The 25,210-nt window shown below is 30.0% G+C and overlaps 3 protein-coding genes across 6 annotated transcripts; 1 reads left to right on the top strand and 2 right to left on the bottom strand.

The window, feature by feature from the left end:
- Nucleotides 1-9,925: 9,925 nt before the first annotated feature.
- Nucleotides 9,926-14,032, bottom strand: LOC137812228 (uncharacterized). 3 transcript variants are annotated; one of them, XR_011081242.2, is made up of 3 exons: nucleotides 13,591-14,030; nucleotides 11,456-11,506; nucleotides 11,123-11,360 (listed from the first exon to the last, which is right to left on the bottom strand). XR_011081242.2 is itself a non-coding variant. In XM_090298890.1 (2 exons), the coding sequence occupies exon 1, from the start codon at nucleotides 13,858-13,860 to the stop codon at nucleotides 13,591-13,593; it is 270 nt and encodes an 89-aa protein (XP_090155016.1). In that variant the 5' UTR covers nucleotides 13,861-14,032; the 3' UTR covers nucleotides 9,926-10,566. The 3 variants fall into 3 exon arrangements, 2 of the variants coding, with proteins under 2 accessions (XP_090155016.1, XP_090155015.1); XM_090298890.1 differs by lacking the exons at nucleotides 11,123-11,360; nucleotides 11,456-11,506 and adding an exon at nucleotides 9,926-10,566 and having other exon boundaries at nucleotides 13,591-14,032; XM_090298889.1 differs by lacking the exon at nucleotides 11,456-11,506 and having other exon boundaries at nucleotides 13,591-14,032.
- A 3,263-nt stretch (nucleotides 14,033-17,295) lies between these two features.
- Nucleotides 17,296-21,040, top strand: LOC137812224 (beta-amyrin 28-monooxygenase CYP716A378). Of its 2 annotated transcripts, none has more exons than XM_068614145.1 (4): nucleotides 17,296-18,070; nucleotides 19,040-19,495; nucleotides 19,842-20,029; nucleotides 20,568-21,040. In XM_068614145.1, exons 1-4 carry the CDS (start codon nucleotides 17,578-17,580, stop codon nucleotides 20,865-20,867), a joined length of 1,437 nt encoding a protein of 478 aa, XP_068470246.1. In that variant the 5' UTR covers nucleotides 17,296-17,577; the 3' UTR covers nucleotides 20,868-21,040. The 2 variants fall into 2 exon arrangements, with proteins under 2 accessions (XP_068470246.1, XP_090155014.1); XM_090298888.1 differs by lacking the exon at nucleotides 17,296-18,070 and adding an exon at nucleotides 18,722-18,848.
- Nucleotides 21,041-21,761: 721 nt separating this feature from the next.
- Nucleotides 21,762-24,958, bottom strand: ZKT (protein containing PDZ domain, a K-box domain, and a TPR region). The gene is made up of 7 exons (XM_068614147.1): nucleotides 24,298-24,958; nucleotides 23,865-23,971; nucleotides 23,657-23,754; nucleotides 23,428-23,504; nucleotides 22,756-22,876; nucleotides 22,190-22,249; nucleotides 21,762-22,117 (listed from the first exon to the last, which is right to left on the bottom strand). Exons 1-7 carry the CDS (start codon nucleotides 24,702-24,704, stop codon nucleotides 21,977-21,979), a joined length of 1,011 nt encoding a protein of 336 aa, XP_068470248.1. The 5' UTR covers nucleotides 24,705-24,958; the 3' UTR covers nucleotides 21,762-21,976.
- Nucleotides 24,959-25,210: the final 252 nt, after the last annotated feature.

The following is a 25,210-nucleotide window of genomic DNA, read 5'->3' as shown; positions in this document are numbered from 1 at the left end:
TGAAATAAAAACCAATTTTAGAAACAAAAAATAATTAATTACTATAATGACTAAATTAGAGACTATTTTAGAAACTAAAAAAAATTGATTTTTAAATTAATTTATATTATTATTAAATACTTTCTAAATTATTATCTAATTAACTACCAAGTTTTTTGCTACCAAATTTAGAATCAAAATAATTGGTAATTAAAACTCGTTAGTTAATTAAATACCAATTTAAAAATTATTTAACAATGATAAAAATTAATTTAGAAACCAAATTTTGATATCTCTAATTTAGTTACTATAAAAACTAGTTATTAATTTATATTTTGTAGTGTATCTTTATCTCTAATTAATATGTTAAATATCCTATATCCTTAACCAAATGAATATATAAAATGAAATAATGTTAAAAACCGATCAAAATTTGGTTTATGAAGAGTTAAATAATTTTGACAAAATTCTTTTGACATAAAAGTATATTTACCCGTAAAATAATTTTGGCATAAAAAAAACATTTGGATATTTATGAAAAGGTATTTGAGATGTCATTATCATTATCCACTGAGAAGCAGGAGCAGGATTCAGTGACAGAGGTTTGGTCATGTTGCATTGCATGCTCATCACTAACAATTACACAAAACAAATAAAAGAGTTTATTTGGACCCTTCAACCCAATCTCATCAGTACCCTACACGTGTACCATCACCCATCACACGCACATCACAGACGCGCCCGTGATACAATCCATCACTGTACGGTTCGAGGCGCTCAAATAAAAAATAATGTAAAATGCAAATAAATTACGCAACGGTACAATGAATCTTCGAAACTCTCAAAGGGAATCCAATGTTCTTTGCTCATTCAAACATTAACCATTTTTCTGCATTTTTAAAATGTTTTTTATTCCCAAACTTTTTTTTACAATTATATACTTAAACACTCTTAACATATTTAAATTGTCTAATGATTGTAAACAACTTTATCTTTAAATGTGTATTTCAAGATTTAATCTCTATTTTGCATTTATAAAAAAACCACATTTGGTAGAAAGATTATTCCATGAATAAAATTGTTACTATCTTGGAAATTTGAGGCTCAACAAATATATTTTTTCATGTTTCACTTACCTTTTAAAAGATCACAATTCTCAATTATGTCAATAATTTCTAACTAAGCTTCAACAAAAATAAATAATCATATTTTAAAAAAAAAATCGAACTAAGTTTTCTATGGGTGTGTGAGAATATTGCATTATTGTTATTAAAATCCTTTAATGTATAATAAATTAAACATTTTATTCACATTTTTATTCTTTGATTTATTTTTTAAATCATGGTACTAAACATAAGTTGAAAATATTAGTTTATACACAAGCGAAAACAAAGTCAAGAGTGCAGAGTTTAAATAAAGAAAGTTTGTATAAATTAGTTTATATGGGAATTAATTTTAATTAGGTCTAACATGAAGTTTGAAAAAAATATTTAATTTATGATAACTATCACATCTCATACACCCATAATTCATTCGTAATCTTAACTTATAAACATAACTTTTATAAAAAATTAGCTTGAACTTATTAACATGTTAATTTATTTTTTATTTTTTATAAGTCCTTATGAAAAAATTGTTTATATTTATAACTGAAAAATCTTATATATAGTATAATTATATTGTATTTAATGACACGTATCCTCGTTTTCCTAATTATTTTGTGAAGAAGAAAATAAGTAAAGTCTACATTTTTTTTATTACTTGACACTTTTACCGGTATTATTCACTTCATCTCTTTTGTTTCTTCTTCCCTTTTTTAGTTTTTATTTCTTATCAAATTCATCATAAGTGAGTTATTCTTGCTCCTAATCCTTCAAATTCTCATACCTTGTTGATGAGAAATTATAAAATTTCAAGGTATTTTGAATTAGTTCGATTTGAATTAGTTCGATTTGTATCTAAATTTATGAAAATTACTTTAATTTATAGGATGTTACCATATTATTTATCATTTATCTTTATTTATTATTTGACGTGACTAGTATTATAAAGTGAACTTTAAACCTAACTTATTCTTATAAAATCGGCTAATGAGATAAGGTTTGTCTTCACTTTATATAATGAAATACTCTAATTTTTATCCGATTTAAGCAACCACTAATTCGACTCGATAAAATTAAGGATATATATATATATATATACTTACATGTACAATCTTTTATTTCTTTAATCACGCAATATACAAAATACAAAAGAAAATGCAACCTTTCATACATAACTCCAACACATGAATTATAGAACGAACCAAACAATAGTCATATTCTCGAACCTTCTGTCTATCTTGAATTTTCCATAGTAATGAAATATAATTAAAAACTATAGCATTACTAAATGAAATAATTAATTTAGTGAAAATCTAACCTAATTAATGAAAAAATTAGGTCAATTTAAAACCTTCTGGCCCCTAAAAAATGTAGGTTTTGTGGATTGAAAAACACTTAATTTGACAGATTAAGCGGTGAAATTAAGTACCCAATTATTTAATAAGAAGGAACTTTCGTTTCATTTGATTCTTACAACTATGACATAAGAAATTTCTCTTTCTTCTTCTTTAAGCCTCTTTTTCCTTTTCATATTTTTGCTTAAACAACTTTATCATCATTGTTCCTTTCGATGAATAAATGAGAAAATGGTTTGTTTTGTATAATAAAATTGTGCATGAACACCTATATATACAAAATGTTGATTTTTCAACATCACCTATAATGCACAAACATATCATGTTCTTGTGTCAGTGTCGGTGTTTCCTCCAAAGGACACAACACTGCTTCATATAAAACCACATTTATACAAACAAAAAATCATTACAGACTATTTTGATCGAATTTAGAAGAAAGAAAAGTTCGAACTAATAATTTCTGTTAGTTTATTTTTTTGAAAATTCAATTATACATACATGATTTCATCATTAAACCTCATAATATACAAATATACAGTGGATATTAACTTTTAAATATATGATTTAACTAGTTTAATCTAGTTTGATTGGATTATATATTAAAATTAAAACATGAAATAAACACTAAAAAAAATTATTAAATCTAAAGACAAAAAATAATTAATCAAAAAATTAAAAAAATTATTAATATATAATTTTTTTATTAATAAAATTTTATAAAATAGTTTTTAAATTTGTATTTAAATTAATTACCAAAATTTTACTTACTAATGTTTTAGATTTTAATCTTAAAAAATTAATAGAGACTAATTTACAATATAAAATAGTTAATAATTTTAATTTAGATGGATAATAATTAAATATCAATTTAGAAACTATTTTAATTTTTTTTATTAATATTATAAAGTATTTTACATGTCAGATTCTTTATTTTAGTTTATAAAATATCTATAATTTAATTAATATAGTAATTAATTATTTTTTAAAAAATAATTTTTATTTAATAATTTTCTTATAATATGAATGAATTGTTTTAAGTTGGATTCTTAAGTTAATTAAAACCCTTTAAAAAAACAAAACATACACTGTTTAAATATTTCAAATATTGTAAAGAAAAATGAAATAAAAAAATTAGACAGAGAAAAGAATTAAAGCAAAGCCGTAAAGGTATTGACACAAAATCGACTTTATAAAATTATTGTGCTTTTAGGGTTCTATAATGGTAACCAAGTTGGAGACTTTTTCAAAGGGTCCTAGAAAAAGCTTGAAGGTGGGATTGAAATATTGTTTTAGAAAAGAATGTGGCATATGGAAAAAGTTTAGGAATGCATAAGCTGGAAAATTTGATCATAATAATTGTTTGGGGTCTACACTTTTCCATCTTTTTGAGTTTGCAAAGTATGGTTTTTCTTTTACCCCAAAAAAAGGTTTATAAGGAATCATGATGATGGTGTGTTGATGGTTATATGATGATTACAAAATGCATTTGTACTAGAAGATATTGGAAAGTAGCAAAGCATTTGAACAACTTAATTATTAGCAAATATGGTAGGTTTGGTTGGAAATGAATGAACCAAAACAATATTCTTCTTCTTCACATAGGATGTGGACATTTTATTCTTCATATCTATGCTATTTGCATTAATGTTACTGGAATAAAATAAAAAATCGTTTTTCAAATATTTTTTTAGCAAAAATGTTAATGCTAAATAAATAAAGAAGTATATTGTGAAAGAAATGTATTACGAAATGGACTTTAAGCCTAACTCAATTCCATAAAACCAACTCATAGGGTTGAGGTTTGCACTCACTTATATATAATGAAAGGCTCTAATTTTTAATCGACGTGGGATCTCTAACAAAATATACAAATGGGTATTTTTTTTTACTAGATTTTAATGTGTACTTTGGTAGATACATGCTCCTAAGAGGCAAATAATGTTATGTTTATAGTTACTTCAATGATTCAGCAAATGACATTCTAATTAATAGAAGATAATTACATCATTAATAGACTAGATTTGTGTGTGTGATAAATCTTATGGGGTTTTAAACGAAAATTATTAAAAAAAATCAAATTTTGTTTGTAAATGTTATACAATTTAAGAATATTGAGCAAAAGAAAAAGAAGGTAAAGTGAAGTAAAAGAACGAATTTTATAAGCTTTTAGATAGAAATATGATCAATATTATATTTTAATTGGTAATATATATTTATATTATTATTTTTAATTTTGACTTTTAATTATTGTGAGACTTACCATTAATCACATATTAACATTTTTCAAAATTAAAAAATAATTATAATGCTAACATTAACTTGGACTTATATATTAAAATAATATTTTTCATGATGTATGAGAAATGATATATTAATAGTCAGAACTAGGTCAAATGTTAGAGAATTAACAAAAAAGAAAATAGTATTTACTCATAAAGTTTATGGTTGATTATTTTTCCGAAATGGTGTATGATTGAAGTTGAAAAGGCACATAAAGTTAAGAAATAGTTTTTGAAAGTTTTGGATTGATGAATTGATTTGGTGTGTGAAATGCGTAATTGGTGGTACCCATTCATTCGCATTTCATAGTCAACAAAGTCTTGGGACTCACCCCACCAACCAGAGACAATACTTACTCTACTTTAAAACCTATTCTTTGTAAAACTTTTTTTATTAAAGTATATTATCATTATATTCGATTATAAGAATAAAAAAAAGTATTATATGCTAACAAATATATTTTTTAATAATTAAATAAAACATTAATAAACTATTGTCATACTCTTCTCACATATTATACTAAATTTAAGATTTATGGAGTTATTATTTTATTTTAGAAATATATCAATATTTTGAGCGGTCAAAATATAGTTCTACATTTTTTTCCTTAACTTACTGAGACATCTTTTAAAGACAAAACTGTGACGGAACACCGACTTCTAAAGCGGACAATACATTGGATGTAGTGATTGACTCTAACGATGTTATCTTTTGAATTTGAGGTTGGAACATTGGTGTCGTATGTGGGAACGGAAATGTTCCTTAACCCTTCAACTAAGGGGAAGCCACTCCCCTTAGACCTCGACTGAGGGACTTGTTTCGGTACCGCCAATATAGTCTTATATCGTTCAGGAGTCGAGGCCAAAGACAGTCTATATACTCATTTCTCCTCCAATTCACTAAGACACCTTTTAAGGACAAAACCGTGATGAAACATTGACCTCCAAAACAGATATTTTTCATAAAAAAGTAAAAATAAAAATAATATAACAAAATGGATTTAAAAAATAAATTAAAATGAATAATTTATAGAGTGACATATATAAATAACATGATGATAACCATAAAAATAAAAGATTTAATTAAACATATAAATACAATAAACATATATACATATATTCCACTCATAAATCTGATGAAATATTACAAGTTTTTTTCACATAATAATAGTTTAATGTTTTAAAAAAACTATTATTAAGTTTAAAGTTACTTTCTAATACTGTGATCAAAATTTGAATACTTCATACTTATATCATATAACAAAATTTTAATAAAACATTTCCTCATTATTCTTTATACATATATTAATCATAGGATAAATATCACTTTGATTATTACTTCCAAAATTTTACAAATTTGTTTCTTGATTATTATTAGCTTACTCAAACATATTTTTAATGTTAGCAAAAAATATAATATAATATACGAGTGACGATATATTCTTTACTTAAGCAATACAGTATATATCTTGAATGACATCTCAACACTTCAGTGTCTTCTCTCATTCCTTAATTGATACTTCAAAAAAATGAAAGAAAATTGATTCACTATTAAACGAATTTGAGGGTCAAAAAATAAAGAGATAATCAACACAAACTATTGTTCACTAAAACATAATTTTATCACTTAATGTCTCAACTTTTGTAGCACGGTCCAAAGTTCTAAATTCTGCTTGCATAACCAAAATATGTATGTTTTTTTTGCAAAACAAACCTAAAATCTCAATACCAATTATTAAAATAAATCAAAACAATAACTATACCATTAATTTCTTATTATATTTTGAAAATCTTAAACGAGTCCAAAAGAACATACTACCTCATTTAAAATCACACACTTACGAAAATTTATTCTTATACAATTTTTGTTGTAATTTCGGAAGAGATATGACAAAAGATATCACTTTTATATGTGAACGTTTGTACATCGAACGTGGATATCGCAAGTAGATTGTCATTGTTGCGTCTTTTCTGGCAACCTCTTTGCACATGTTCTGATTTTCTTGGAGTGTTTTATGGACATGAGATCCTCTTCCACAAGTCTCGATCTCCCTTGGAGTTGGATCTTCGATGCAAGATCCTGTCTTTTGAATCTCCTTTGTTGGAACTGGATTTCATGCGCTTTTGAAATCGGGAATGGATCAACGACAATTGTTTTCTTCTCCCTTTATAAAAGAGGTCTCCTATGCCTCTTCAACACATCTCACTCATGACTTCCTCTTTTCTTTTTCACCCCTTCATTCTTTTATTTTACTTTCTAATATTTAAGTGTTATGAGTTCTTATTCTATAGGAGTTTATTTACTTGTTTTGGTACTCGGTATTATTCAAGAAGTTTATGTTATATCATAAAAAAATTTGTGCAATACATCGCATATAAGTTTTTATAAGACAATAATCACTCACACCTCAAAAAAATGATTTTTGTTTTTGGTTTTTAAGTCTATTTTAACTACAATTTCAATAAATACAATTACTTTAAAACAACATCATTAATCATTAATGCAACTACCCTTACATTTACAATTGTTTGTTTTCCAATCAATAACAAGTCCAAATTGGAATTGGGAGAAAGAATTTAAAAACTTTCAAAGTCCTCATAACTATAAGTTATACCATATAGATAACCAACCAAAACATTAATTAATGAAAAAATAGACCAATTAAAAGAAAACATTTTCACCTTGTTAAACATGTGAAACCCTAAAGTATTATGAGACAAGCCCAATTAAAAAAAAACATTCTTAATTGGTTAAACATGTGAAAACCTAAAATACTTGGACATAAAGTTAAGAAAAAAACATATCCTAAGTGGATCTAATCAATTAGGACCAATCTAATATTTTTTTTCTAGTATAAAATATTTGATGAAAAATATAAAAAAATAACTTAAAAAAACAAGAGAGAGAAAAAATAACATAGAAAACTATTAGTTTTAAAATTAAATAATTAACGTTTCACATTTTATAACTTTTTACCTTTATATGTTTTAATGTCCTCTCTACTTATCTAGAAATGCAAAATCCGTATGTGCATTATTTTAATATATATATATATATATATATATATATATATATATATTTTTTGCTTTGTACTTCCTTTTAGCACACTGTATTGACCACTTGATTTAAAATGTAAGTATTAATATTTTAGTATACGTTATTTTAAAAGAACTAATCTTAGTTTCTTTATACATTTTTCGTTAAAAGATCTACTTATATTATTAATAGATTGCAAGTCATTTTATTGGCAATTTTCGTATCATATTTTTTAAAGTATTATTTTGGTTACGTTTAGAGAGAAAAATCAAAACAGTTTTTTTAATAATAGAAACTACAAAAGATTAATTTTGAATTTAGAAAACTGAAATAAATTTATCAAAAATTTAAAATACCAACAAAATATTTAAAACTACTAATATTAATGCAGATTGCTGAACAATATGTAATTTCATAGGACAATCCTGAATAAAACAGTTACATAAAATGAAATTAAGTCTATGTTTAGAATTACAGAGACTTTATGGAAGGAAGAAGAATATTGTTTCCTAAGTTTTGTATAAATTACACGTAAGAAGAAAAAACTTAGCATAGAGTGCGATCACCATTTATAAGTTTCGACTTTTTAAGAAGATTATAATTATATTTTATTTTTTTAAAGTTAGTTCTAAAAACTACTTATTTTATTTTTAAAATAAACCAATTTAAAAAATTCCAAGGGTATAATGCTATATAAAAATAATATTAATGTCGTCACTTTTCTTTCAAATAGTATCATAAATCATAATTGTTAATCAACAGTTTTAATTTTTGCATAACTAGATAATGAGAGATATATAATGACAATTTATAAAACCCGTCAGTTTTAATGGATAAAAGAGTTATTATACTATATTTTTAAAAATGGAGGAACTTCATTTAATCTTGAAAAAGTTCTATGCTTATACTTTTAAAACTGAGAGATTTAATTAAATATTTTATTAATAAAAATTTTAAATTGGAGAAAATAAATTAATATAAGGAAGAATAATTAAACCTAATTTTTAATTAGACAATAACGTAAAACTATTTTATTCTATTTCATTTTTTTACATTATCTTCTAAATCTTACATATAGAAGCTAGATCAGTTCTCACTCAATAAAAAAATGAAGTTTGGGTTACCTATTTGTTGGGCTGAGTCCAATAACACACATAAATGGGCCTATTACTGTACATATTAGCCTTAAGGGTATTGCATTCCGCACCCCACACATTATAGAATTTGAAATTCCAAATCTATTATTATGAGGCAATTACCTCCTGCACCCGATCTGCTTCCTGTACCCGATGTAACTTTTTAAACCCAACTTTGCCCTTGTCACAAATTTGCTTATGGATATTAATATCCGAAAGTGACATATTTGCTTATGGACATCAATATCCAAAAGTCACATGCCTATGGATATTGACATCCGAAAGTGTCAGTTTTGCCTATGGAATATTGACATCCGAAAGTGTCAGTTTTGCCAATGGACATTGGTATCCAGAAGTGTCATGTTTGTCTACGGACATTGTCATCCGAAATTGTACTATTTAACTACGAACATCTTTATCCGAAAGACACTATCATACTTCCGAATATACATATTCAAAAGTCTATAATTTTGGTGTTTTTAATGGATTAAAACCCACTAAACTAAACAAATTTAAAGAATTAAGTTTTGGACTTTAATAAAAAACCATTAGAAAAGACAAAATAAAATTGTGAAACCATGTGCCTAATTGTCATTGAAGTAGCAAACCAATAGTTTGGTAAGCACTCTCGAAATTCTTGGATGGAAGTGCAATGAAAAGAAATGGTTACATTCCTCAAATCAATTAGGCCAAGAGAGTGATGTTTGTAGAACCTTTTATCCCCCAACGAATGTGTGTCATGTGTTGGGAGGGGCACATGAGATTCAAAGAAAAAGTTAAAGGGGTTGAAAGGGGCACATTCCGAATCTTTTTTATTCAGAACAAATCAAGCAATATATATATATGGAAGCCAAAAATTTTACTGTTTTACTAGATGCAATTAACTTTAGGCAATTGCTTCTTGCACCCGATCAATTGTGACTGGCACCCGACGTTTTTTTTTTAAAAATCCTATTATGCCCATGTCTTCTTCACTTTTGAAAATATTGAATGGTGAATGTGCTACGGATAAAGATATCCAGAAGGCAATGTGCTACGGATGAAAATATCCGAAAGGCATGAAATGTGTTACGAATGAAAATATCCAGAATGCATGGAATGCGCTACGGATGAAAATATCCGGAAGGCATGAAATGTGCTACAGATGAAAATATCCAAAATGTATGGAATGTGCTACGGATAAAAATATCCAAAAGGCATGGAATGTGCTCCGGATGAAAATATCCAAAATGTATGGAATGTGCTACGGATGAAAATATCCAAAATGTATGGAATGTGCTACGGATGAAAATATCTGTAGCTCAAACCATCAATTATGGATAAATATATCCGCTATCCAAAGTTGAATTCTGGATAAATATATCCGGTAGGCACAAATGAGTTCCAGATGAATATATCCGCAGGCATACATGAATTCCGAATAAATAGATTCGCAGCACTTACCTTGTCTTCTTCGACGATGCTTCCTTCTCCGAAGTTCATTCCTGGGTTTCGCTGCCTCAGAGGTCCTGCTTTGCCTACGACGGTGCTGCCTGCAACGGTAGCTGTGATGGACGAAGATGAGTGTTGCGTCGTAAGGTTCACTGTAGAAACGAAGAGGTCCTGCTCTCCCTACGACGGTGCTGCCTGCAACGGTAGCTGTGACGGACGAAAATGAGTGTTGCGTCGTAAGGTTCACTGTAGAAACGAAGAAGAGAAAAACGTTGGGTGCGTGTATTGGGTGCAAATCTCTCACTAACCTAATGTCAAGTTCATTAAGAATAATTTAGTTTTCCTGTTTACAATTGGGTGCCTATTCAAAATAATCGAGTGTCTCAACCTTCTTCTGAAAGTAAATTATCAATATGTTCTCATATTCCAGATTCAATATTGTTCTCATATTGCAGATTCAGTTTAGGGTTTAGGAGTATGCAATCTGCCGACTTATTTTGAAATATATAGTCCAAAAATAAAAAATTGTTTTTTAAATTTATAATCCGGAATACAATTTTTTATTTTGAAATGTCCATTCTAAAATATAAAATTTACAAAGAAGAAAATAACATTTGTCCTCTCATTTTACCTCCCATTCAAATTTTTCAACTAAATGCTATATATATATATATATATCTTCGAACCAAACACAGTAAAGAATACTGCACATGAATATTGTGATAATATTTATTTTATTCTTTAGCTTCGTGAGCAGATGAGCCTTATATATGATATACTAAAGGAAAGAAGCATGAATATGTGATGAGAAAAGTATATACTGTATACATATTTACTAAACAAAGTTCAGTTTTGAACTTATATCACAACACCCATTTCAAGGGCACCTTAAAATTATCTTACCACTCACAAATCACTCTTTACAAGGGTATAAAATGTGAAGAGATGAATCAATCAACTGCAATCATCTAAGTGTAAAATATGCTTTTATACAATGGAGGCAGCTTGAACACTTCTAAAGTCCTTGGTGTCATCTTATTCTGAAAAAGAAAAGAAAAGAAAAATATTTCACCATCTATTACCACAAGGGACTGAATGAAAACCAGAGACAGCAATTGAGGATCTCGTGTCTTACCACCCAAAGTCTAATTACATCACTTCATACAGATAATTAGCAGGCAAATTCCTATCCAAAGGGCACAAAGCGTGGTCAGTAGAGACACAATCAAAAGTCTAAGGATGATAACTTGCAGCAGATGATCTCAGAATTTGTACGACCAACCAAAAGTCCTACTTGTATCTCTCACAATCTAAATTCCCAAAAGAACTTTTCATCGAACAATCAATGGTAATATATAAACTCAATTTCTAGCATGTCTAAAGTTCTGACTTCTAAAATTTCGCTTAACTGCCGGAGTAATCACGACAACATACATCTATTGAGTAATCAACAAGGCGAACACACATTGCAGACTATTTGATAAAATTTTCAACCATAAAACAGCAGCTCTTGTGATAATATTGACAATACAATAAAGGAAATGGTATTCTGTGGATTTGTATATGAAACTATTAGCTAACTTTTGGTTCACTGGAATGGTTTTGACGGAAAGAAAATGAATGCACTTCTCACTCCTCTTATTATCTTTGGTATGGTCAGGAAAATAATCATTCCGAAAGTTGCCTCGGTGGTGGTGGTCCTGACTGTGGTAGTGAGTGATGTTGTTATCTAAAGAAAATGTACCGTGGCAATTGAAATGATTCCAGGAATGGTATTCCCTTATTCTGAGGGAATGAACTCAAGATAACTACCAATTCACTATGAAAATTTTCGAAAAGTGGAAGTCAGAGATCTTATGCCGTCACTGGATTACTAGTGCAATTTACTAAAAAATTCTATCTTTCTGAGAAGGCAATAGATGAACAAGGATTGACTTTATTTGAGAATAGGAATAAATCACTGGATTGCTGATGCATTTGCATCAAATTCTTATGCTAACTCGAGCTTCATAATTGAATAAAGTACATAAAATCTAGCCAACGGATCTTAAAAATGCTAAAATGAGCCAAACTTAGGCATGAAGAAATTCTTCCTGGCAGAGAGGATAATAGAAAGATTCATCTTGCACCATACTGACAACATCAGGCACAAAGAGAAAGCTTCCCAGATCAAACCGGACACTGTGCCTCCAACCCTCTTCCAAAAAACTATAAACTAAAATCTTTCAGAGGCACAGCTCACCCCGAAAGAAGAGACAACATACACGCTAACCTAAAAACCTTCAATATAAAATGACACTACACTCTTTTCCAATAAAAGTTGTTAATTTCAACATCGTTCTACAATGATAAGTTTCATCTCCTTCACACACCTGATAATGGAATTAGAGTAAAAGTAGGTGTGCATCAAATAGAACTATTTTTGGATAAATTTGAATGCACAAAATATATTTTCTTTTGCTGATAAAAAAAAAAACCAAAATATATTTCCTGGGATCAAAGTTACATATTCCCCTCCCTCATGAACAAACAACAAAGCTTCTACCTTTTCTTTTTTCGTTTGTTTTCAACAAAACTTAGATGCAATTCCTTTAAAGAGTTTTTAGCATTGCTCTGTAATCCAAATTACGATCTGTGTGACTAAATAACAAATACTTACACAAAGAGAAATAAAAAAAGTTCTCCATAAATTAAAATTAGTTTTTATATAAACGAGTTTGAAACAAACTCAATTTCACCACAACTAATTTTAGCTTATGATTCTATTTATTTTTTTCATTTTGGATAATTTTATCCAGAAATATCTCTATGTTCGGTTCACCTCGATAACTTAAACACAGACTTTTACTTAGCAAACTACCGAAAAAAAAGTAAAAATAATGCCAAAATCATATAAAAAACCACATCTAAGTTTTTCTTGTATTTTATCTTCTCCTCGAAAAAAAAAAAGATAAAACCGTAAAGACTAGAGAGAAAGTAAAATACCTAGTCTTATGATAATCCTAATTTCAGAGTCTAATTTTCAATTATCGAAATACAGCCAAGCGTATCCCTAGATTGCAATTTGAAATTCATGAAACGAAGAAACACACATTCGAATTGCACAAAATCTTGAAGCAAGCATTTGCCTAATCGAGATAAACGCCGGTAAAATTCTAATCCAAACACAGCGTAGAGAAATCAGATATAGCGTTTGCGTGAGAGTGAATGAACGAATAAAACAGAACGAATAAGAAAACAAGCGGAAGAAAATTGAAATAGAAGGAATACCTATTGAGTTGAGTCGGAATAGGATTGGTAGTAGTAGTCGAAACGAGAATAATCATCATCGTCATCGTCGTCGTCGGAATCAGAAGGGAAATAGGAATAATTGAAGTGAGGAGCGCAGAAGAAGGAGTAGAGACAGAGAGCGAGTTGATGCAGAGGGAAACAGCAAACCAGATCCAGAATCTGGTCACTGCTCAGAGGCTCCGCAATGCATTCCCAGGCTTCCGCTGACGCACGTGCCACCGCCAACACCACCATGCTGTTCCACACCATTTCCGATCGTTATTATTCCCTTTCCTTTCACTCAGTCTCACCATCACAATCAATCCACCACCATCATCCCAATTTGACCTACCCAATCTCTAACTTCGGATTTCATCCTCCCACTTTATTCTTCACGTTTCTTCCATGGAGTTGTTGACTAGTCTCAATGGTCGCACTTTAATTAAACACTGTACATTCTAATAATATTACTTATTATACTCTTTTATTTCAAGAGTATTCGTAATCGATTTTAATCTTTTATTTTTTTTACATAATTTCAGGTAGACTTATCTATTTATCTTCGTTTCACTAGTAATACAATATTTTCATTTTTTATTAGCAGTTTTTAAAGAACAATTTTATTATTTGAAAGAAAATATACGAGAGGATTCATTCTAACATGTACTTATTTTTGTCCATCATAACTTTTTTTTTTATTCTTAAACTTTTAAAAAAATAAAAAAAAATAAACGAACAAAAACACAATCATCAATTAAAAAAAAACACTATAAATTTTATTTTAATTATTATTGTTCGCCACCAACTACCATAAATAATCACTATTTAAAAATAACAAGAAACCGCCACATTCTCCAACGTCCTTATAAGGGTATTGTTGAAATTAAAAAAATAAGAAGATGTATGAAATATTTGCCAAAAATACTAATGCAAGTGTGACCAGACACAAATGTGTGTCTTTTAAGGTCCATAGCAAAAAGTCCATAATTATTTATTTCCTCTTTCTATTTGTATTTCACGTCATGGGTGGTTGAAAAGATACTCCTACAAGAAATACCCGAACACCCTATATATCAAATACATCACCAAGAAACCGAGCTGCTAAGATGACAGTACAACTTCCTAATCTCGAGTCGAGTAAACGAAGTGGTTTGCGACTGTCTTTCGAGAATTCCTACGAAAAATATCCAAATATCCCGTATGTGAGACATCTCACCAAGAAATCGAACAAGTTATGACGTAACATACTAATTAATTAAATTTTACAAAATAGGAGGGAAGTTTTTATTTAAATTATATAAAAAGGAGATAGAATTATAGATTTTAATATTTATTTTTGTTGAATCAGTGTGGTGTAAGGTGTGGTATGTAATTAAGGATAGAAGATTTATAGAAAATGGAGAGTCAACGAATGGATTGTGACCACATATATAGAAGGGAAGGGGGGGTTTGAATTAAAGGTAGATTCCAAGAAACGAAAGAGAATGGTTTACAAATGGTTAGGTGTGGTGGTGATCTTGGCTTTATGCATCACATTGGTTCATGGGGCTGAACAAGTTCTTACCGGAAGGATATCCTTCTCTGCATGCTTGGGAAAATGCATGAAGATATGCATGCGCATTAAATATGCAATAAGGTTAGAGTGTCAAAGTGGCTGCAAAATGGGATGCAAACAATTGCAAGGCAAAGGTTCTATATTCTACAGAACTATAGCTTAATCCATCAATCTTTTTACCTTTATACTTACCTCTCTTCTGTAATCTCCTACTCCCATTTCATCTCCATATATTTATACTACATCATTATCTTTCTTTTTCTTCTTCATCATTTTCACATCTTTATAATAATAATTTCCTTGCATAAAACGTTATTAATAATCTCATCTGGACAAAATTATCTGATTTTATCTTTTATTTTCTCCCTTCACACACAAAAAACATCACCTCACTTTTTAAAATGTTTTACAAAAGCAGCAAATATATATTAAAATCAATCAATATGTATTTTTATTCTGTTTTATCATCATTAGTCTAAAAAATACCTAAAATCAATAAATAAAGTATATATTGAAATTACAGACAAAAAAATATGTTCTTAATTTCTTATCCATTAATAATTAACAACACCCTTGAAGATAGAAATTGTTAACCATTGCACATGACACCACTTTATGATAAGTGGTAGAGAGCAAAACTCCATCATCACGTGTCTTTGCAACACCACAGAATAATCTAAAAAAAAAAAAACAAACACTACTAAAGTCACCATTTAACACCACAAGGTTAGTTATGACATAACTTTTCATATCACCAATTTTTAAACAACTTACATTTCAAGAAAAAAAATTCTATTTTCTTTTAAATGATTCCCAATTTTATAAGCGTATATATGTGGGTAAGAAAGGTTTTGTCCACAAATATATATATATTTTTTTTACACTTAATAGGTTTGACTATTGGTTTTTAGTGAGAGGAGGAATTCTTGTAAAAGATTATCTGATGTTTAAGTTAATAATCGATATTCGATGGTTGAAGATAATCAATATGACTAAGTGTGTACTTTTACTTGACGTTAGTCAATCTATTTTTAAAGATGAGTTGGATCTAAGAGGTGTTGAGTTTAATTAATGCTAATATTGTTAAGTATTCGTATTAATCTAATATATGATATCTAATTACAAATTAATTATGTGGTTAAAAGATATGAACGAGATGTGTACTTGACAATAAAGTGATACACTCTTATTATGAGTGCAGTCGGCCACAACTCAATCATAGAATACTATATATATATATATATTCAATTTTAAGTAAAATATTACTTTTTTTCTTAGTTAAAAGTGTATTTTAAAAAAATTAACAAGTCTAAATATTATATTAAGAATGATTTAGTAAAAGAGTTGGCAATTCAAAATTCAAAATTTGTTGAAAAAACTCCAAAATATGGGCCTCAAGAAAAGAGACGATGATGGTCTTGGAATCCCACTAAGCGTACTGTTCTATCCTTAACCCCCATTTTCTTTAGTGCTTTCTTTGCCTCCATTTGTCGGTTCACCACAGGTATACAATTTCTGTAATGCATGTATACTTCTGTTTTATTCTTCATCATTCATTTCCAAATCATCAAAATATAAATTAAATATTATATCTGTTCCTATGTTTAACATTAATATTTAGAACACATAATAATCACACTAATAAAGATTTATTCAACTTTTTTTCTCATTGTCATAATGTCTAGATACCAGATTAAAGAAGGTAAATGACTGATTAAATTCATTAAGACATATGAAATCTTACTTACTGATGAAATAATGACATGCAAACAGTAAACCAATTATAATATTTTGGAATTAATTTGCTCATTTTATACATTTAAGAATCATATTATATTTATGCAAAAAATTATCATGATTAAAAAAAATATTATTAGACCTGTATTTCTTTTTTATTTTGAAAAAAAAGAATACCTTGGCATCTTATTTAAAAATTCCAAATATCTGTAGATCTAGTTGACCATTTTAAAGAAAAGAAAACTGCTATCAATCATTATATAAATAACATTTTTCTTAATTTTTTATTTATTTTTAAACCTTAATGGTCTGCCATGAGGACTAGTTTGATGATATAATATTGAAGTGTCACTTTCTTGTTTGGTGATTGGAGGACTAATTTTTTCTTTTAAAAAGTTCAGGATGAAAATTAACTGAAATTGCAGTTCACAGTTGAAGTGCTTGTCAAATAGTTAGAAAGCTTGAAAGTGTAAAAATGTCATGTTATGATTGAATCACATATTTGCCATAAGCTAAGTTTTGAAACTTTTTTCTTTTATATATATATATTCAGTCCTATTCCATAGAGCAAGCTCTCTTTTCTCTTTCATCCATCTTACATCAAAGTTTTTCTGCTTCCCCCAATTCTCTTTCTTGCTCTCTCTGCTGTGTTGTTCCCTACATCAATAGTTAAGGTCTTAAGGACACTAAACTTTATGGAGGTGACCAATATGGTAGTCTTGTCAGCAGTTTTGGCATTCTTTGTGCTTTGTCTACATTTCATCACAAGGAGGGTCAGACTCAGAAACCTGAATCTTCCTCCTGGAAGATTAGGGTGGCCTATTGTTGGAGAAACCTTTGAGTTCATGCATGCAATGCTTGAGGGAAACGTGTTAAGGTTCCTAAAAGAGAGAGTGGAGAAATATGACTCAAGGGTGTTCAAGACTTCAATGTTTGGAGACCCTGTTGCTGTGTTTTGCGGACCAGCTGGCAACAAGTTCCTATTTAGCAATGAGAACAAGAATGTCCAAGTGTGGTGGCCTAGTTCGGTGAAGAAGCTGTTAAGGTTGTCCCTTGTTAACAAGGTTGGTGATGAGGCAAAGATGGTGAGAAAGTTGCTCATGAACTTTCTTAATGCAGAAACACTCAAAAACTACTTGCCAAAAATGGATAGAATTGCTCAGCACCATATAGACACTTATTGGAAAGGTAAGACATGTAACACAATACCTCAATTTGTTTGCTTGGTCATATGAGAATTGTGCTACCAAAATCAGATAGTTAAATGATACTTTGGTGATTAAATATTTGAATCAATGATCAAGGGAAATCTTGGAGTTGGTGGTCCTTTTTCAGTTTTGGTGGGGAATACCACGTCTTTGAACCTTATTGGAAACTGTCATATCCTCTCTTACCATGCTTACATAGTTACTAGTGAGTGTGAACAAGTATCACAAACAAATCCTAAACAATTTGTAGTGGTAGCCCAACTTGCCTACTGACACTTACACAGATGAGAAGTGTCAAATTTATGATCAAAACAAATCTAGCCAACTGGACTTCTTACTGTGCAATCTCTAATAGGAATCTTACATATTTTTTCAAATCTCTCATCTTTCAAATACATCCTATACCCTTTTGAATATCTCTCACATATATTTTGTTAGTAAAACCAATCTTACATATTTATCAGTATAATAGTAAGGATTTAGCTCTGATAATACACAAAGAAAGACACCAATAATCATTTAATTGAAAATACTGTAAAATCAAATATATATGTATATATATTGAAATATAAAATTAATCACAATCTCAACTTTTAACTTTTTTTATTAATGTTTATTATTGCACTTTATGTTTTAAAAGACACTTTTCCCACTTAGAAAAAGCCAAATCCTATAGCAAACTATGGATAACAATCTTCAATGAAATTTGGGTGAGATCCAACACTTGCAATTGCATAGGATTAAGCATTATACATAAGGTTATATTCTCTTGGATCAGAGCTAGTCTTAATAGAGGCTACCTATTTTAAAGCTTTTCTAATGATTAAAAGTGTTGATTGGCTATATTATTTTGTTTCATCAATAAAAACAGGTTATTCATTGGAAACGAAACAGAAAATTTATGCTTTGATCAATAGTTTAATACTTTTGTTGACTTGCAATTTTGTAGGAAAGGAGCAGGTTTTTGTGCATCCAACTGTAAAGCTATATACGTTTGAATTGGCTTGTTGCTTATTTTTAAGCATTGAAGACTCTGATCAAATATCAAAGCTTTCGTTAAAATTTAATGCATTTCTGAAAGGGATCATTGGCTTCACCCTCAACATTCCTGGAACAAGGTTTCATCGTGCAATGAAAGCTGCAGATGAAATTAGGAAAGAAATTAAAATGATTCTAGAGAAAAGAAAAGGGGATTTGGAGGAGAAGAGGGCATCACCTACTCAAGACCTTCTATCACACATGCTTGTTACATCTGACCCAAGTGGAAGGTTTATGACCGAAATGGAGATTCTTGATAACACACTTCTTCTACTTTTTGCAGGACATGATACTGCTAGATCAGTTTTATCATTGGTCATGAAGTATCTAGGACAGTTGCCTCATGTTTATGAACATGTCTTGAAAGGTTAGTAATAAAATCCTTAACCAGTTTATTTGGACAAGTTTTTCCATAAACACTTTTATAAAAGAAAATAAGATGAGAAAAAAATAAATTTCTTCATAAGCTAAAACTAGTTTATAAACAAATTAAAAATAAGAATTTAAAGAAGATGTGTAAGAAAACTTATGCAAATTAACTTATACATAAACTAATTTTAACTCATGGATCATGGAGAAGTTCATCTTATTTTTCTTGTTCGAACACACCCAAAGAAGATTGTTATAGCAAACTGTTGCTGCTGACAACTATTTTTCAGCCACTCTTATCTAAAACATGATCAGGATAAATGTTGAAGTTATTTTTATGACAGAACAACTTGAAATTATTCAAGGGAAAGAGGTAGGGCAGTTGTTGCAATGGGAAGATATTCAGAAAATGAAATACTCTTGGAATGTTGTATCTGAAGTCATGAGGCTGTCTCCACCAGTCAGTGGTGCTTATAGAGAAGCTATAAAGGATTTCACCTATGCTGATTATAACATCCCTAAAGGCTGGAAGGTATTTTTCCTTTCTTTTGTAGAACTTCCTTTGCTATAACCATGCTTTCTTCACTCGGCATTCATTGGAATCACTTTTAGTTCTTGAGACTTGTGAAAAACTTGTCTGTGATTGCAAATAGCCAAATACTATTCCATCTTAAACATTGTTAGAGAACTGTAAAGAAGTATAAATAAGTGTAGAGATGTTGAGTTCAATTGGTTTGAACTTTTTGTACGATAATGGATTCAAATATTACTCCACGTATATGATTAGTATTCTTTTCTTACATCGACCAAAAATTGTTTTAAATCAAACCACTAATTCAGTTCATGTTCCATTTAACCTTGTTTCAATCTCTTTATTTTTTTTGTCCTGTTTGTTTCCATGAACTACTTGAACTGTCTAATGTTAAATTAGACCAAAAGCTTCCTTCATTTTTTGAGACTCAACAATACTTAAGTCTTGCCTTTTCAAGACCATTGAAAGAAGTTCTTGTATGCTAAAGGAGAGAACCTTGTCTGATGTTGATCATGTTATCTATGATCTTTTATGACAGTTGCATTGGAACACTGGTTCATCACACAATGATCCAACAATCTTCTCGAATCCCGAAACTTTTGATGCTTCAAGGTTTGAAGGATCTGGGCCTACACCCTTTTCACATGTTCCATTTGGAGGTGGCCCCCGAATGTGTTTGGGGCAAGAATATGCTAGACTAGAGATACTTGTGTTCATGCATAATATCGTGAAACGGTTCAAGTGGGAATTGGTGATTCCAGATGAAAAGTTGAAGTATGATCCCATGCTAGAACCAGTAAAAGGACTTGCAGTTCGACTTCATCCTTCTAGTTCCTAGTCAAATAACTGGGCTATAACATAATGCATGGTTTAGAAGCTTTCTAAGTAGTCATCTTATTTTACTATATTTGAATAAAAAAAATTTGCTTCTTTGTAAGTTTTTTGTATCTGCTTCCATGATTATTCTGTTCTGTATTCAGTACACATATAGTTCATGCCTATGCTTTGTGATGCCAGCGTTTTGGAGTTGTTTTTGTATGGGAGCAAAAATCTTAGTTGATAATTAGACACCAATTTAAAAACCATTTAACAATAATAGAAACTAATAAAAACCATTTAACAATAATAGAAACTAATAAAAACCATTTAACAATAAAAACCATTTAATTGATTTTTTTAGTCTCTAAAATGATCTCTAATTTAGTCATTATAGCAACTAATTATTTTTTGTCTCTAAAAATTGGTTTTTATTTCATGATTTTCTTGTAGTGATTTATAAAATATGTAAAGTTTTAGAAGCATATGGGATTTTGTATAATGAATTAAAAGTTGAAATCAGTAAAAAAAATTTGGCAATCTTATAGAAAGGTAATTGTTGATGGTTGAAAACAGCTACGTGAAACATCATTGAAAATAGTAACTTCATCAAAAGTAAGGCAAAATCAATGCAATTTCATCAAGTTAGCAGTTAATAATGATTTTAAGAATCACAACCTAGCAATAAAAAATACAACTTCAGAGTACAGTTTAATTGGATCAAACATATTTTGAGGAATCAATATTATGAGAAATTCAAATGTAAATTCACAAACACATACTCATTGTGTTAAGGTTTTGGTATACGATCTCTTATGTGGATTGGCTCATAACTCCTCGTATTCAAATCTTTTGGATTAAGTATCAGACATTCTTTTTGGTGTCATATGAAGGAAGCATGCAACAAAGTAGAAGGTGATAGAAATGCACAATTTTATTGATCATAATAAGCTTCTTAAAATTTTGCTTGATTATACTAGTAGTACATAAAGCAAAATCCCAGTGCAGGGACAAAAAATGAGGAACCTGTGTAATTAAACTATAAAGTTATACATACACGGAAAATACTTACCATATTGCTCAACCAACCCCTTGGTCAGCCAAACAGTGTGCTTGTGTCCACACAACAGGTTATTTCTTACCAAATCCAAAAAGAGATTTAATGGCATTGATGGCATTCTCATTGATAAAAGATTCATCAAATCGTTTCAATAAAGGATCAAATTCCTCTGACGCCCTGGCGTTAGCCAGGTCAGGATCAGTTCTCAGTCTCTGTCAAAATAACAACAATGTTAGATGGGTTAGCCAATATGATAATGGAATAGCTTCAAGTAGGTTGATCACCTTGAAGTCTTCAAAACCAGAATTCAGGGCTTCTTCCAGTGAAGAAAGTGCAGCTTGAATCTGTTAGAAATTTATTACTCTCTATTAGTGTAAAAATAAAATTTAAATCCAGGAATCAGATGCTTTTTGTAGAGATCAACAAGGTGAACAAAAGTAAGATAATTGGAGACTTAATTTTCACAGGTTTTGTTTGGGATGGATTGGTCAATGGTATGGAACTTTGGTGAATCACTTAACCTAGAAGGTGTACGTGTGTTTGTGCGTGTGTATAAGATTTTATCAGAAAATTTTACAGCTAGTTTTGATAAGTGGATCAGTCCCAACCCAAGACAAATTAAACAATTACGTCCTTCATTAGTCTAAAAGTCTGATTTGTTAGTCCATACACATAATTATGTCCTTATTTATACATGCTAAGAACTGATAAACTTTTAATTGATTGGGCAAATTAGTAAGACACAGACATATATAAAGGGATTGCATCTATTCAGCAAGAATAATAAGGAACTAATCCAAAATCAGGTCAAGTTACATGTTCCAAGTAGCAAATGGCAGGAAACATATACCTGGTTTAGCTTAGAGTAACAACAAGCAACGTTGTAACTTGCAACTGCTGTTTCCTCAGGTTCTGGCTTTGATCCCAAAATAGACTCAAATTTCTCTAGTGCTTCGTTATATTTCCCACTCCTTCAGCATTTAATCCAGCAACAGAGTGCACAATAATAGTATCAGTGAGATAGCATCACTTGTAAGACTTTTAATTAAGATATGGAGCAAATTTAGCGTTTGGAAAGCAAAGCAAGTCTTTTCTTTAACCAGTTGTTTAGGCCAAGGCCATAATTAGATCAGGTTTCAATCAGTTAGACAAATGACTGAGAAACAGAACAGCATTTAGGATTCAAAACTAAAATTCCCAAAAGAATTGTTAATGAAGGACAATATATCAATTATCAATTTAAGACCATTGCCAGATACTAAATGCAGATTAAAATTTTATATATAAACCTTTTTTGCCCTACCATGTCTCTTGTCAAAATAAATTTCACACATGGTGCAAAGTGCAATAATTACAGCTATTGAATTACAATTGGAGATAAGATGTTGCATTTCATCCCTTTGGAAGAATAGACTAACATTCTGAGATGTTAAGGGCTAGATAAACAAAGGACAGAAAGGTTAATCCTTACTGGATACACTATAAATGGTAAAAAATAATGATTTGATTTGTTAATCCTTACTTATATAGTTGCAATCCTTCTCTCAAATCCTTTTCTCTGCGTTCTTTTTGTTCCTTTTTCCTCGAAGCATTGAGCATCTGAAATTTTGCAAGTTTGAGAATTGGCAATGAATATTTGTACCCGCACGTAGCAGTGACATGTCTATGTAGAAATGAAAACATCTCATACAAAATGGTTGGTGAATGTAAGGACTACAATTTTACAGTTTAATCATTACGATAAAACTTACTTGAATTTCTCTCACTCTGTTGCTGATTACCCCAGAGTTCCTCTCAGCCCTGATAATCTCTTTTTCAGTTAACTCACCACCACTATCAATACTCTTTCCTGTCAAAATGAGAAACCACGGCTCTGAGATCACGAGCAAATTTCACAGGTGTGGTGTCTACTCACTATAGTAGAACTCAAACATAGCAAAATTAACACATTGAACTAACCATATCTCTTCTGCATTTTCATGAGCAATGGACCAATTCTTTGGCGAATTGTGTACATTGTCCTTCCATATTCCGCAGCTGGCCAAATTTCAGTCCCAAAAACTGCACTGCGGATATTGAACATATTGGCCATATCTCAACGACTCAAACACAATGAGACAAACATAAATACCACAAGTTTACTTCTCAAAAGAATTTCGAAGCACATGATATACATGTAAACTTTACATTAACAGTGACTATAAATTAAACTCATCAAAATCCACATCCATAAACCAACCAAGAATAAATAAGACCTCCAATAAGTCTCTTAAGCATGAAATGAAAACAACCCCTAAACTAAAAGCTATACCACATCCTCCATAAACCTTGTATCTAGTTCTCCAAATAAAGAAACTTACAGAAAGAGAAAAAAAAAACATGAAGAGCATACCTGGTGGCAATTACTTTATCCCCAACAGTGAAAACTCCAGCCTTATCAGCTGATCCTCCTGGTGCAATAGCATCAATGTAAGTTCCCCCATCCCTACCCTTTGCAAATTTGATTCCAAAGGGCTGCTCAATTTCCACCTCGTACTCTTCATACGGTTCCTCTTCTTCTTCACTCTCCTGTTTGGATGCTTCTGACCCAACTCCGGATGAGGCCTTGACAGCAAAAAGCAACGGTCTTGACAAAAGGGTGTTTGAGAAACAAAAGGACACACCCGAATACAAGGGGCTTCTGGAAGAAAAGAACTTGGTAGAGGAAGAAAACAAGGTTGGGTGAATTTGGGTGGTTCTTGGCAATGTTAGTGCAGAGTAAAGAGATGAGTGACCACTAGTGGTGGTTGGTAATGACATGGTTTATGGTTATGCACAAGACTTTGAAAGTGCCAGTGCTAGTTTCTATGTTGAGTTTCTTCTATGAGTGGAACATCCCTTAGGTACTTGGAGTTGTGCTTGTGCATAGTTAACAAATGGAGGTTGTGTTGCTGGGGCCACAAAGACATGGATGAGAGGTTGTGAATGTAGATTGCTGAAGTGGTTATGAAGGCACATCCATTCAGTTCACTACAATGATGCCACGTGTACTTTTCGATTTTGCCATGTTTGCTACCTCTTCTACTACTCCAACAATTTGCCCAGAGATATGGAAAATTAAAAACAAAAATCAAGAACCTTGATCATTCTTCCAGGAATCTATTGATACATAATCGATATTTGGAATGAACAAAATACTTCAAATAATAACATAAAATTAATATTATAATTTTGATAATAACATTTTGTATAGACAAATTTAAATATTTAATAATATTATTCAAATATTAATTATCTTATTTATCATATCAAGATATTTTTCAACA

Source organism: Phaseolus vulgaris, chromosome 2, assembly GCF_051622355.1.
Source record: "Phaseolus vulgaris cultivar YP4 chromosome 2, ASM5162235v1, whole genome shotgun sequence".
Taxonomy (NCBI): domain Eukaryota; kingdom Viridiplantae; phylum Streptophyta; class Magnoliopsida; order Fabales; family Fabaceae; genus Phaseolus; species Phaseolus vulgaris.
This window is presented reverse-complemented; position numbering and strand designations above follow the sequence as displayed.